Genomic DNA, 15,620 nt, shown 5'->3' with positions numbered 1-15,620 from the left:
TTAATTCTTTGATGTCTTGGAGCATGGAGTTAAACACAAATTTGTCCTCTGCTTTTCTCATAGACGTTAACTATGCCACAAAGTAATATTTAAAGCTCTTTGAAGTAAGGAACTGTGTATTACATGCACCTAGCATGAAGCTGAGTATATAATAGGTGCTTAATTAAGGCCTCCTGATGGAGTCTTATGATTAAATGCCCTCTGCGCAAGTGGAACTTCATTGGAGAAATTTTGTAGGATTTGATCCAACTATTTTTTGAATTATGTGATAATAAATAGTCTTGAAATATCTTCTTATTTTAAATGCTTTTTTGCTTTCAAATAGTAGTATTTAATTCTGGGATTATCAAAATTGGCAATGTTTTATATCATTCATAAGAAAGGATTTTACTTGAGAAAAACACTGTATTTATATCTGAAAATATCAAGTCAATAAGTTCACTGATATGAATCATAAAACTTTAAAAGTGCCATGTTTATTTCAAAAAAAAAAAAAAACAAAAAACCCGTGCAGGTACTTTGCTTAACTCTTTGTTGATTCTGCTAGGAAATTTTACTTTCTTAAATTTTGGATAAGAGTTCAAAATGGAAAATTATTTTTAAAGATGATTTTGAGATGAACCTATTTGACTGCCATGGGTTACAAATAATGTTATTTCTTTGGGCTAAAATTATTAAATTGTTATTATCTGAACTGTGTGAAATTCATTTAGAGTAAACTTCTTACAAATATCTAGTATATCTCAAATTTAAAGCATCAAATGTTAAAGACGTTTATTTTTAGTTATTAGAAAAAAGAATAGTAATAGATTGTATTTTGGGTTGGGTTTTTCTCTTCAGAAGTTGGTCATGAGAGATTAATCATTTCTAATTTACTGGCAAAGAAACAGAGTCACATAATTCTGGAGCTGGAAGGGAACTTAATATATCAAAGAACAGGATAAACGAGTAAACATTAAAAATCTGTAAACTTTACCACGAGGATGAATTTCCCAATTTACTTTTCATATTCTCAAAATGAAATATTGACCTTAAAATCTGATTAAAAATGAAGAGTGCCCAAAGGAGTTTTGAGAAAACTGGAACTGGATGAATAACATCCTTAGCGTGAAAGACTTACCGTAACCCTGCAAACTGCTTGGTGGGGTGCCATCATTTTCACATGAAGTGGTGAGCCGTATTTGAAATATGTCGGAATTTTAACCTAAAATGAACTTGCTAAGATTTTGCAGGGGGGACTGGAAGGCTGAGGCACTGGAGTCAGGGAGATCTGCTGGGAAGCCCTTGGAGGGATTAGAGAGGTGCTAAGAGCCAGTTTAAGTTTAAAGGAAGAGAGGCAGAGACACAAGGACACAAAGATAACCCAGGGGACACTGTGGAGAGAGAAATGGCAGAATTCAGAGAAAGATTTCATATAGGCAATGAAAGAAAGAGAAAACATAAACGTGACCTCACATTGCCTGCCTGGAAATTTGCAAGAATGGTACAACTATCTGTTGTACACATGGTGCGGGGGGTGGGGAGTTGGGGTCACTTCTCAGATACTTCTGGGTCTTAGTTTTGGTGCAGATGTAAATAATCTTGCGAATGTAACAATAAGGAATTCAGCGTTTTTGAAAAGCTCTCCAGGAATTATTTTTTCTATGTACAATTAAATAGCTATCACTGATTTGTGGTATCTATTTGAGGTGTGTGTGTGTGTGTAGGCTTGTGTTTTGCTGGTCACACACAACTCTGTTAGAGTGTACAACTTTTATCTGAGTGACTTTAGAGAAGCTACTTCATCTCCCTGAGTCTTACTTTTTTTTTCTGTAAAATATGGAGATAAATATTAATCTGACCAAGCATTACCAAGAGGATTAAATGAGATAATGCACACTGGAAGGACTTACACAATGCCTGCACATAAAAACTCTTTAAATGTTAGCTTTCTTTCTATGTGAATTACTACCAAACAACAACAACAAACTTGGAACTTTCTCGACAGCTAAGGCTGCCCTCAGGATACTTACTCTTAGGTAGAACTCTCTATTTTCATTTCCAGATTTAATCCGAAAAGTATTGATAGTGTTGGGATAAATGGTTGTGGCCTGTATCTGGAAGATGTCAGATGGCACAGACCTATCAGATCGGATGCTCATGTATTTGTAGACTATGGATTGGGGAAGTTCTCGGCACAGCGCATTTGAGACTGGGCAAACACATCGGCTGCAGAGACAAACAAAAGTGTTAGTTAGGCTTGGTAAAACCAGAAGATTCTCAGTTTCAAAAGGTCTGATTTTTCTTACTTCTCTGATGTTAGAATGTAAGGATCTTGACAAGGATTTCGTGGGTAACAACGGAAGCCGCCATGATAATTCCAACACATTTCATCTTCCCGACATTCATTTGTGGTCTCACACTCATTTATATCTGTAGAGATGTAGAGTCGAAGAGTTTACTGATATAAGTAAATTGCGTAAGTGGCAGATTCCAGTTTGCCACTGGAAGGAGGTGTATAAGAATCTGGACTGTGTTTAATTTGCTTTTAGACACAAGACTTGGTGGGACCTGGGTTCATTGCATTAATTCATGACAGATGAAGTGGAGCCATTCTCGACAGATTAATATGTGTCATTTCATGGTACTTTATCAAGCACCTATTATTCATCTGTTGAATTCAAAGCCAAATGCTTGCCATTGACTTTGCTTAAATAAAAATGAAAGACACTGTTTCTTGCCCTCTGGGGAATTAAGGAAGGCTGAAAGAAGGAGGAGGCCTCTCACCTTGGCCTTGAAAAGGGTGGTGGTTAGATGGGATTTTCAGATTGCAGTGGGGAGGGCCTTCCAGGCTGAGAAAGCAGCAAACAAAAACTATGGAGATGGAAGTTTATTGTCAGGCTCAGGGGCTTGGGAGAGAGGGAAAGGCTGGAATGTGGTTGCAGTAAGCTGTAGCATGCTGCTGGATAGTTAATGTTCTGGGAGTGGATTACACTGTCCATAGGAAGCTGTTCACAGCAAAAGAAGTGAAGCTATGAAGTATCCTACCATGTAGAGCATGGCTATTTAAAGACCATGGGGAAGAAGGGGAATTAAGGAAGGGACTGTCAGTGTCAGCGGTGAGAGGCAACCCAGGAAAAGGCAGTGCAAGGAGGTCAGAGCTAGAGAGGGTCCCGGGAAGGAGGGTTGTGGGAAGGCCAGGATGGACAAAGACTGAATTTAGATTTGGGAATTAGGAGTTCCCAGATGACATCTGAGAGAAGAGTTTACAATGCTAGAGAACCATTACATTTACGACAATGAAAATTATATTAATATCCACATCCCTATGTATGTTTGTCTCCCTTTACATTTGAATAGTGATTAGATTTTATCCAATATAAGCCTTTTCTGAATCATTCCTTCCCCACCATCAGATATTTTCATTCATTAATTTACAGGTAGTCATTGCCTAGTTGCTGGGATATGATCTCTTTCTTCTCTTTGAATTCTTATATCTCACGTTCCTCTTTTGGGACCTTTATTGCCTTTTGCTTTGCATTATTGAAATCTGCATGTTTGTCTTAATCCTTCTATTAGCTTGTAAGCTCCTGGAGGGCAAAGGCTATTGTGCACATCTTTCTGTCCCTTTATCACCTAGCATGAGCGCACTGGGGGCACCTAGATTTTAAGAAATATTAAATTGAACCAAGTTGCTCTTCACACAAACCCTATGGAGATGGTGAGAAATATATTATCTCTATTTGGCATGAAGGGAAAACAAATAAGGGTTAAGTGGCTGACCCAAGTTCATATAGTTAGTGACAGGCATCTCTCCACTGCAAGGTATTGCATCCTCTAAATGAGAGTAATTCCATTCCTTGTCTTTGGAGAAAAAATTTTCTTTTAGCTTCCAAACTGGCAAAAGCTATCTGGAACCCAAGAGGAGACTGGAAAAGCTATGCAGTTTCCAAGAGTCAGTTACAAAAAGTATCTTCTTTTGGACTGGCTATGGCTAAAGAAAGAACTTAGATTCCTCAGAAGAAATCACAACTGACTTGTCCTTTCAATATTTTTCACTTTTTTGAAAAATAAAGATGCTGTTTAGCTACAGGGAAAGTGAAGACTGGTTTGTTATATGGAGTTCAACAGCAGCAAAAGGAAACTTTATGTGATAATTTTATTTATTACTTCCAGTAATTTAGAGCCTAGCATAATCAACTCCTTAACCATTTTGGAAGGTTTTTCAGAAGTGATTAATAGTATTAAAATATTTGATGAATGTGTGTCTGTGTATCTGTGTATTCTCCCTCTGTTTCTTTCCTTCCCTGCTGTCCCTCTCCCCTCCCCACAACCTGCCACCACACACACACACACACAGAGTTTTAATTTTTGCAAGACTGTGGAAATGAGAACAGTTATTTCATCCCTAAAATAAACCTTTTGGGGGAAGGTAAGAATCCAGACTCTTTTGGTTTTACTTTAACCTGTAGACAGGGCTGGGAAGGAATGGTTTCAGTGGGGGAAACCAATTGTTTTGTACCCTAAAAGAATGGTAAGTCTCTTTCACAAAAAATGTTTTGGTTTAACCAAACATTCTTCAAGATATAACACTAATGAATCTCCTATTTGCAATTCCATTGCATTTTCACCTTTCGTTATAACAGATATAGATAGAGTAGGCTGGTAAGATTCCACTGAATGTTAACTTGTTTCTGTCTTTTGCTGGGTGTCAAATCCATTTATGATCAGAAACACATAGACATTTGTTTCAGGACTCCAGGGAAATTGGTTAAGGTATCCCACTGGCTAACATTTTCCTGCATATAATATTCATGTTAAAAGTCTCAGTTAGGGTTCAGAAAGTAAAACCATTGGAATGCAATGTTTCTCCACAATTAACATTACAGAGTCTCTAGTAACATGGAAAGGGGTAGAAAGATGTTTATTGTGCAATGAACTACATTCTGATTATGCTCATATTTAGTGGTTGGATTCTAGTTGAATGATCACATGCACGCTATAAAATCTCAGGTCATGGATGTTCCTGTGAATTAATATTTCCCTTGTAAAATCATGATATAGACTGAGAATCCTGAGTGTCTCCTTTCCTTGATCTTTTCCTTTCTTAATATTTTACTGCCCTTCTTCTAGAGAAGATTTGCTACTAGTCATTTATATTGCTGGGTAAATTTCATAAAAACATCTTGAACTTTACAGGCTTTATAGTTTATAAATAATTTTTCTGTATGTTATTCCATTTCATTCCCTCAACTCCCTTTTCCAAATGAGAAAGTTGAGGCTCAGAGAAGTTTGATAATTTGTTCAAATTGTATAGATAGAATGCCATACAGCTAGGTCTCAAACAGATTTTGTGTCTTCAAGTTCAGTCATTTTTTTTTTTCACTCTCTCACTGCTTTATGTAAACCTGTGTTTGTACCAATTTTTCCAGGATTATCTAGTTTTAGTTTTATCTGAATAGTCTTTTGCCTGTTAAAGAAATTTTAAGCTACATGCAGGAGGTAGGGAGGAGAGGGTGCACATTTTCAAATCTTTCAAAGAGACTCTGAAATCATACCATGTAGAGAGCCACTTCTTCCACCAACATGTAGCTGTGAAAATCACCTGAACATTTATTTTAAAACTGGACCCAAAGACATTAGCTATTTTTGGATTAATAGTTTTTTTTACTGAAGTATTCAAGCACTTTTTAATACACATGAAGCTGATTTTCTCAGCACTTAAATTACTATCCAATTTATAATCCTGGTGTTTTAGAGAATTCAGATCGGTTTGAGGTGCACCTAACCACACATTAAGCTTATGCTCTACACTGAAACTCATGGTGAAATATTTTAATAATTGAATCTTTTCTGGTGGATGATTAGAGGATATATATCATAGGGATTATGTAGGCTATATAGAAGGCATACCAATATTTTATTAAAATTATTTATTTTAAGAAAGAAAAATGATTACTTTAAATTTCAAAGAGAGTTAACACTGAATATCCTCTTTATGAGATGTGCATGTCTCATGATCAACAGGGGAAAAAAAAGAGCTCAAATTGTAAAAAATGTAAGTCTGTGATAGAGAATCTTACAACTTCCTCCCTGCTTTTCCTGGTTAAAACTTAACAGATATGAAAACAATAAACTTACCCTGACATGTTCTACTTCTCACCACTTGGTATCCCTGGGGGCACATACAAGAGAATTTCCCAGGCTCATTGACACATTGATATTGACACAGGTAGCTCGAGGTTCTGCATTCATCAATGTCTGTTGAACCAGACAAGAGCAATAAGACAGAGTTGAAAACTTACATGTCACTATTTTGGTAATTTTTTTTAACACTGCATACTCTGAAACAGAAATACAATACTTTATAAGAAGCTCAAGTGCAAATTCTAACAATATCAGCTCATTTCCCATAGAGCTTCACAGCACAGAGAGTTTTTCTTACCATCAGTTTTACTCACTTATTGCTGACAGTTTGGCGAATCCTGGAACTAACCATACTAGCTGAGCAGACTGAATGAATTGGCTTGTGGTTGATGATCCTCATGTTGTGCTTGGCAGACCCACCCAGTGATGCAGATTCATATTTGCCTTCTCAGAAATTGGGTGGCTCTGCTCCCAAGTTCATCTGAGTTTTGAACTCCAAGTTCCATCCCTGTGCTAGCTTCTAGAGGTGATGCCCTGGCAGAATGCTTTGCATTTCTCAATGGTGCTGTCCCAAGTAAAGGTGGGAGCGTTTGTGAGGAAGTCGGGAGCATGAAGTGTCAATGGCATCCCCCTCAGGATGTCTTATGGCTTTTGAATTACACAGTGGCAGGCATGACTAGGGGCCAGGTCTCTTGGTTTCTCTTCTAATGTTCTTGACATGCAATCAGCCATTTTTGAACTTAAACATGCATGCCAGTCACCTGGAGTTCTCATTAGATGCAGAATCTGACTCAGTAGGTCTGGGCTGGGGCCTGAGATTCTACAATTCTCACAGGCTCCCAGGAGGTGCCACTGCTGCTAGCCGTTGCATCACACTTGAGAAACAAGACACCCTTGCTAATTATCAGACCCAGCCTACATCTAATACATCTAATACACCCAGCCTACATCTAATATTTCAATTATTTTGTTTCTTCTCCTTTCTTTTGAAAACATACTAAAAAGTCAATGTTATAATTGAACTAGATTAACTGGATTTTAGAACGGAATTTCCATGGATAAAAATTTGCTTTCATAAACAGGTACATACTTGGATTAAAGCAACAGCAATCACAGGAATTGGACCATGATTACTAATTATTTGGACAATATTTTACCTTCACAGTTGAGCCTGTCACTGCTTAGCTCATATCCTTGATTGCACTGACAGATGAATGAACCAAGAATGTTGTAGCATTGCTGAGCACATTGATTGCTGGCATCACATTCATTTATGTCTGAAAGGCAAGGTTATACACATTTATATATCTATGTCTTTAAACATAGCCTTGCTCTTTTGTACCTATGTCATCCTATGATAAGTGAGTAATTCCCTAGCTGGATTCTTTGCTCTGCAGAAGCTCACTGGAGAACATCCATTCAGGTTTCATATTTGTTGGAACAACTTCAAACATCTGTCATATACTTCTTTTAAAAATACCAGAATATTTTTTTTTCTGGGAATGACAGTTAGTTTGGTGTTTGATGAATCTTTCCAAAAGAATTTAATGATTCTAATAAATATACATTCCAGTATCTATTTTCTTGTATTGTTGTTCAGATGCAAAATGCCAAGTCTATAAATAATTGATATAAGACACATACTAATACGGTCTCTCAGCATGCTGTAGTGAAGATTTATCTGTGCTATTTAGTACTTTTTAAATGGGTCCTGTTAAATTCCATTACAATTATAACATAAGCCTTTGAGACCCATACAGAGTTTTGCAATGCTCTAAGGCACTGAAAATATTGTGAAAAGGCATTTTTCCTGCACTAGATTCTTTCCATGTCATGCCAATCTTAAAATTGTGTGCCGTGACATTGCATTCTGAAAGGGCAGAAGAAGCATGTAAAAATCAGATGCACTTTCAGCGGCAAGTTTATGTATTTGAACTTGCAGTAACCCCTTTGGCACCTTCAACATTTATATCACACACTCTTGACTAATTGGTGTGTGTATATCAATTGATCTGTAGTTAAAAATTTTTTTTTTGATACACTCACAGAAGAGAACTAAAACCAAGGTTAAAAATTTTTTTCCATTCACATCTTGATGTGTTTTAAAAAACCAGATTGGTTACTGTCTTTTCAGCTTTATGCAGGGAAGTTGATGGAAACCAGTTCACTCAAGAACATAGAAAACTGGAAGTACTGCAGTGTGGCTTGGGAAGACAGAAATCAGTCAGGATGACTGTTTCCAGAAGTCTTACCTACGCAGGTATAGTTGTTTGCTGCCAATTGAAACCCAGGACTGCACTGGCAATAAAATGATCCTGGTGTGTTCACGCATCTTTGGTGGCAATATGGAGGGATGGTACATTCGTCTATATCTAGGTTATCAAGCATACACAAAGAGAACCAAATTATTGACTATCCAAATTACTATTATTGAGCTGTTTAATCTTAAGTTCTCAGCAGAGAATTATCTAGAAAACCTATCTAGAGACATCCTTTTAAAAGTAATTATTTTTCTTTTTAAAAAATTAGGGTATCTGTGCTTTAAATACACTTTGGTCTCCCCTCTGCAGTTAAATGAGATGTTAAGAACAAAGACTTCATAAACCTGGTTGGGTTGGTTGAGATTTAAAGAGGGAAAAGTAATTAAAACTATTTCACACATAAGTGAGAATGTCAGGCTGGGAATCTAAAAGCTTATTTATAATGATAGAAGTAGAAAAGAACTATGGAAGAATTGAGTGATGTAGCGTAAAACTAATAAAAGGAGGTACGGGCTGTTGCTCAGCTGGTGACCTTGGCGAAGTCACTTAAATGTTCAGTATCTAGATTTTTTCTTCTGTAAAATGTGGATAGTAATGCTGCGTGTGTATCTTATGAAGTTTCTGTGAGAATCAAGTGAAAGAACGCTATGGAAGGAATGGGACGCTAAACAAGTTACTTCTTGAGAGTGCCCTTCTGACACATTGATGATGTGTTCCAGCCTGTGTCCTTCTCGTATAAATATTTCCAACTATAAAATGCTCAATTGGGAACTTGCAAAGTAGGATTAATATTTTAAAAGCATAATAGAATTCCATTAATCGATGATTCTACACTTTGTGACAACTCCAATATGGCATGTGTAATTTAAAATAACAATTATTCACAATCACTGTAATACTATGGAGTGACTATCTCATGGAAAAAATGAAACAAAACAAAACTTTATGCTGAACCCTTCCAGTACTTTAATAACTAAAAGTGTGGAAGACAGTGTGCTCAAGTGGCTGCAAGGTAATCTGAGTTTGAATCTTCGTTCTGGCATTTACTAGCTTGGTCTTAACCTCTCAGAGCTTCCATTTCCTCTTCTGTGAGTAATAATCAGCAATGTGGCAGGATTGTTGGGAGGCTTATGTGAGATGGTTTCGGTGAACTTCCTTGCACAAAACAGGCAAAAAAAAAAAAAAAAAAAATTGGGAGCTATTATGAATAAGCTGCAAAATATATTTGATTTAACTTGAATATTGAAATAAACAGTAATGATGTTCACATGGCTTCCCTCCTAATTTATTTAGGTGTCTGATCAAATTGTCACCTCAGGGAGGCCATCTCTGTCCATCCATATAAAATAACTTCTTCTGCCCCATCTACCCCCTTATCCTGCTTTATATTTCTTTGTAGCCAGTGACACTCCTTGACATTGTATTATGTGTTTATTTGCTTCTTGTCTGTGTCCCTCCCTATAATGCAAGGCAAATAAGACCCATTTCCTCCTCTTGAGGTAGAGGTAAAGTATTTTTTGTCTGTTCACTGTTGTGTGCTTAATACCTGGAACAGGGTCTGGCATAGTAGGTGCTCAATAAACATTAGCTGAATGAATGGAAAGTTCATACTAATTAAGAGTAATTTTAGCACAGTTCTTCCTAGTACCTAGTGTTACAGCCAGGTGCCAATATCAATAGCTAAATTATGTAAGTGGTACTTTCTAATAGTTCCGTGGGCTGCGATTCTGTAAAATCTGTTTGTTTACTACGATGGCCCAATACCTAGAACTTGGCGCACAGTCAGCCCTCACTAAATATTTGATGAATAAATAATGCATGTCTTCTCAACCAGTAAACATTCATTGAACCATTGTTATTTGCTATCATTGTGTTTGGTAATGTAGGTTTATAACGATGATAATCATATATATATTCTACCCCTGTCTTGTATGGAAAACAGGCATGAAAACAAATTAATGTATGGAATTATAAGATCAAAATAGAAAAGTGTACAAGGGAGAGAGGGAGCACCATTCTACTCAAAGTGTGACCTGCTGACCACTACTGGTCCACAGACTATTTGGACCAGTCCGCAATGAATAAGTACAGAAATTGGGAGCAAGTGTTTAGGAATAACAATTTGGTGTTACTGCAACATTCTTACTGTACTCTACATAAGTATTGATCTATAACAGGTTGGAAATTTACAAAGGATCCATCAGAGTTTGAGAATTACTAGAATATAGGAGGGAGTGACTAATTATATTTGGGTATATCATGGAAGACCTCCCAGAGGAAGTGACCTTGAGCTAGAATTTGAGAGTTGAACAGGAGTTTGTTAGGACTGCGTGTCTCTGGTAGAGGCACCGAAGTGTGACACTATGTGATGTATTGGGGAACTATAACTAGTGGGACAAAGCTGGAGTGTAATTATTTTGGCAGGAGAGGGCTGTTGATACAATAGAGCTGTGCAAGGACTAGATGGAGGAAGACTTTATATGCTCTTTTGAGGAATGTAGTATTGGTTCTATGGGTGAGGGGAACAGTGAGGAAGCCACCTGATTAGATCTGAATTTTTTTTTTTAATTCTTGGCTGCACCACGTAGCATGTGGGATCTTATTTCCCCAACGAGGGATGACCAGGGATTGAACCTGCACCCCCTGCAGTGGAAGCATGGAGTCTTAACCACTGGGCCACCAGGGAAGTCCTAGATCTGAATTGAAGGACATCTCCTGCCATACCATAAAGGGCTCTAACCATAAGTTCCATTCGCTTTGATTCTTCCCATAGTAGGCTGGGTTTGTTCTTTTTCTATACTTTTTATACCCTCAATTGTTTATTTTCCTGACTAATACAGTGGGCAAAACTTTGGTGCCTGTGGAGTTTTCCACACAATTTTCTCTTAAGTCACAGCTTCAGTCAGTGCAAGCCCTGGTCCTTCCTCAGAGGCTGGGCACTAGCCCCAGCACCTATGCACAACCCCATGGCGGGAAGAACAGGGCCAGGGCCCATGAGGAGCTCAGTGTTGACATCCTGACACCAAGAGCTCACATTCTCAGGTGAAAATTGATGCTGGGTTGCCTGTCCCCACATCATTATAGTCTGTTCCTAAGAGAAAATAAGGACTCTTCACTGATATTATGGTAAGAGGTGTTATGTAAATCAGTGGACAGAGGGAGTCAATTACAGAGTTTCATCCTAGTGCTGGGCCTCAAGATTGAGCCCAGAACACTTTAGTTTACTTCTCATTTGCCAGTTGGCCTCCCCATATCGTGTTCTTCCTGTCATTGAAAAAGCATGCATTGAGCACCTACTTGGTGGGCACTCTTCAGGGACTGGGGAGACAACAATGACACAAACCAGGCCTGGCCCCCGTCCTCAGAGAGCTCAAGTAGAGCTCTCAAGGAGGGCACATGTGTTGCATCCCTAACACTGCACCCACTTGCCACATAAAGAATGTTTAGTACGAGTCTGTTAACTCATTACATAATGATGGCACACAGCTATACAAGCCAGGACCAGGAGCCATTCTAAGCACTCCTGCACATGAGCTCCTGAGATAGGGGCTGGTATTATCTCCATAGTACAAAGGAAAAGAGTGAGACACAGAGTATTTAAGTAACTTGCCCAAGGTCTCAAAGTGAGTTAGGGGTAGAGCTGGGACTTGAACCTCACCATTTGCCCTATAAGCTATGCTATGCTACAACCAGTGAATGAAGCCCATAGCACCAGTGTTTTAGTGCTAGGGTACCAAATAACTAATTTAAAATGATTTTCCCGGTTGCTTTTGTGGTCTCATTCACACCCCAAATTTCTGCTTTTGCTTAGTCTAACATGTAACCAACACTTTGATACCCAGAATATGCTCAACCTTTAAGGCTAGTTTTTTTCTTAATGTGGAAAATGGATTGGTAGTCAATGAAAAAATAAGCACTATCATTCTCCAAATAAAGATGAGTGCTTTGTTTTAAAGGACTGAGGTTTAAACAGTTAAGATGCTCCAGACAGGACTTGGCTTAGTGCACTCTTGTACTTACCTACACACTGCTCTCCTCGCTTCTGGTACCCAGGAGGGCACTGACAGGTGAAGGAACCTCGTAGATTGATGCACACTTGGTCGGCTCTACAGTTGTGTGTCCCTGCAGTGCACTCATCTATGTCTGTTAAAGACATGCAGCACAAAAATAGTTTGAGTCGGTTGTAAAGATGTTGATAGTTCCTCCATTTTGCCATCATACTTTTCTTAAAGAAACCAAGTTTTTACTCTGTAATACTGTTATATTGGAAATGCTTAAAATGGTACATTATTTCAAGTGTTCAGAAAGTAATTTCATAGATGTCAGTGTGTACCACTTAGATTTAACAAATGCTAACATTCTGCCATGCGTGCCTCAGCTCACTTTGTTTTGTTAAGAAGTGAAACACTGGAGATGTACCTAAAGCCTTACTCCATCCTCATCCCTTTACCCACCCACCTATTACCATCCTGGTAGGTGTGAATCCTTCCCTGAGATTTTTTTATACTTTTATTATACAGTTATGCACCCATTAGAGTATACAGTATTGTTTTTTGTGTTTTAAAATGTAAATAAATTGTATGATACTTGCTTTTCCACCCAATGTATCCAATGTATGACATTTGAAATAATTTCTAGTAACTAATCTCTAAAAATCTGCCCAATAACTAGGTAAAAATCAAACTTTAATATTATGCAGTCTCTATTTCTGGTTTTTTTTTTTTGGTAAACTTTAGCACAACATAAATGTATAAACTTTTCATTGCAAATTTCAAAATAAAAAGGATTCAATTTAATCACATTCCTCTAGGAGAGATAGGTTGGTGTAGTTTAAAATACATATTTTCCCAAAGCATTTCACTTCTTGGAATAGTTTACTAAATGTACCTTAAGGAGTAAGTAGATTATAGTTCCAGAAAAGTAAAAAATATTCAGTCATAATATGAACTTGTTATAACAAATTTCTTTGAGATCAAAATATGATGGGCACTTGTGTGTGTCTCTCATATTACAGTAATTTATAAGTGAAATATAATTTTGCCTTATCCACATCACCTTTTCATTCATCAAATCTCTCATATTATGAGGTTAAATAGCACAGATGAAAGGATTATAAAATTTTGGCATTCTTCAACAACTGAAGACTCTAAGCTTCATTAAAAAATATCTAAAATTTGTAATTCCCAGATGACAAATTTTGCATAAAAACTGAGAAAGGTTTAGGGGTGTTTAGATGATCACTGTGGCAGACCCATGGTGGTGCTTTGGAAGAAATAGTGGGGCAAAAATCAGTACCAAAAATGAATCATCGGTAATTAGAATTTATTCCTTAAATCCTGCCTTCCCTTTAAGAAGCTCAGAGAGTAGCCCCTGGTGTGTTGCCTTTCATCTTTCTTTATTTTCAAACATAACTGCTGCACTGTGCACATAAATGCACGTTATTACACCCAGTAATATTACACCCAGTGTAATAATGTAGGAAGCTCAGGTTATAAGAGAGTTGTCCTCAGATATCGGCTTTAGTTAGCTAGGTGTGGAAATGATAAGAGATTTTCTCCAAAAGAAGGAGGGAGGGGAGATAAAGAATACTCGAGGGATGTATGGCTGTTTATTGGATAATAACCTATAAAAGCATCTACTTACATAATTCTTATTATCTGGTTTTAAAGTTTTGGTGAATTTTTTGTTATTGTTTTTTATTTTTGTTTTGAAATTTTTTATTATTATTACTATTATTTTCAAATCGGTGATTACAACTCTGTCCTTTTCAGGTACTATGCAGAGATACAGCAATCTTGCTTTGAAATTATCTGCTCTTTTTGTGTCTTTTATTATTTTCTCGTATGCACTTGATGAAAACATGTCTACTGGGGTTTCTTCAGAGCTTTATGACCCGCTAATGCAGAAATGACAGCAGAGTTCATATTGTTTTATGTCAAGAACATTTGCCAGCATTTGCAGTGATAATAGCCCTGAGAGATACGGCAATGTGAGATTCAGATGTGGCAAGTTTCCTCGGTACATGCTGGCAGAAGATCAAGGGCTCAGGCTGGCTGCTACATTTTCTAAAGGAGGCTTCACCAGTGACTGTGGCTTTTCTTTCTGAGACATCCCTCTGCAAACTGCCTCCACCCCATCGCATTCCTGATGTGATTTCCTTCCTATTTTTTTTTTTTGTCGTTTAGTTCTCTCTTTGATTAATAGGCTAACATTTCCAGTGGAATTAATATATCATTAAATAGATTTCAAACATAAAAGCCATGATCCCTGGACTTATTCCTTTTTAAGAACCAGGTCTGCTTACCTTCTAAGAAGGATTATTTAATAAAACTATTAGGTGAGTTAAAGTAATTTAATAAAAAAACAAAAAACCAAATAAAATACCACTGTCTCTACTGCCGCTATATTCTTCTCCTTTCTCTATCAATAACAAACAAAACTGCAACAGGACTCACCTCACCTAGGATTGAATGGTGGTATTTTATTTTATTTATTTATTTTATAGAATAAGCTTTTTTTACAAAAAAAATATTTTATTTATTGGCCGCATTGGGTCTTAGTTGCGGCACACAGGATCTTTTGTTGTGGTGCTCGGGCTTCTCTCTAGTTGCGGTGTATGGGTTTTCTCTTCTCTACCTGTGGCACGCAGGCTCCAGGGTGCATGGGCTCTGCAGTTTGCGGCACGCGGCCTCTCTAGTTGAGCTGCGCGAGCTCAATAGTTGTGGCACGCGGGCTTAGTTGCCCTGCGGCATGTGAGATCTTAGTTCCCCGACCAGGGATCTAACCCGTGTCCCCTGCATTGGAAGGTGGATTCTTTACCATTGGACCACCAGGGAAGTCCCTGAGTGGTAGTATTTTTAAATACACTTTCTACTTACTTGGATTCACTTTTAGTTTTAATTCTTTCAGATGGGAAACCTCCCTGAAATTCAATAAAACACAGTTGCATGAAATCCCCTTCAAGAAATTATTCCAAAGGAGTTGAATGGATGCTTCATCTTATACCTTGAGCTGGATCTGCTAGTAAACGAACAGACTACATTTTCATTTATGGCTTTTCCGATTCGAGTTTAGAATATTTATCCTCTTTGCTCTTAGCAGGTTATCTAATGCTGAAGGATGTGTAGATAGACTGGATTTCTTTGAACTATCTTCAATTATACCATCAATTTATTGGTTTATTTAAATAACACGGTTTTATTAATTTGGAAGTTGTACTTTGAGATCCTGTTA

General features: G+C 37.5%; 1 protein-coding gene and 1 long non-coding RNA gene across 7 annotated transcripts in view; one reads left to right on the top strand and one right to left on the bottom strand.

Moving 5' to 3' along the window:
• Positions 1-15,620, bottom strand: part of EFEMP1 (EGF containing fibulin extracellular matrix protein 1) — a 74,954-nt gene that overhangs the window by 4,295 nt on the left and 55,039 nt on the right. For 4 of the 5 annotated variants that reach the window (XM_059943294.1, XM_059943291.1, XM_059943293.1 and 1 more), the window contains 6 exons: positions 12,408-12,530; positions 8,379-8,498; positions 7,284-7,403; positions 6,121-6,240; positions 2,289-2,412; positions 2,013-2,208 (listed from right to left, as the gene is read on the bottom strand). In XM_059943294.1, coding sequence (XP_059799277.1) covers positions 2,013-2,208; positions 2,289-2,412; positions 6,121-6,240; positions 7,284-7,403; positions 8,379-8,498; positions 12,408-12,530 — 803 coding nt within the window. The remainder of the gene's footprint in view (positions 1-2,012; positions 2,209-2,288; positions 2,413-6,120; positions 6,241-7,283; positions 7,404-8,378; positions 8,499-12,407; positions 12,531-15,620) is intronic. The other variant, XM_059943295.1, reaches the window with a different exon arrangement.
• Positions 1-15,620, top strand: part of LOC132377192 (uncharacterized) — a 209,228-nt gene that overhangs the window by 172,455 nt on the left and 21,153 nt on the right. The gene's annotated exons all lie outside the window — the stretch shown is intronic.

This window comes from Balaenoptera ricei, chromosome 13 (assembly GCF_028023285.1).
Source record: "Balaenoptera ricei isolate mBalRic1 chromosome 13, mBalRic1.hap2, whole genome shotgun sequence".
Taxonomy (NCBI): domain Eukaryota; kingdom Metazoa; phylum Chordata; class Mammalia; order Artiodactyla; family Balaenopteridae; genus Balaenoptera; species Balaenoptera ricei.
The sequence above is the reverse complement of the archived record's forward strand: the minus strand, read 5'-3'. Positions and strand labels throughout refer to the sequence as shown.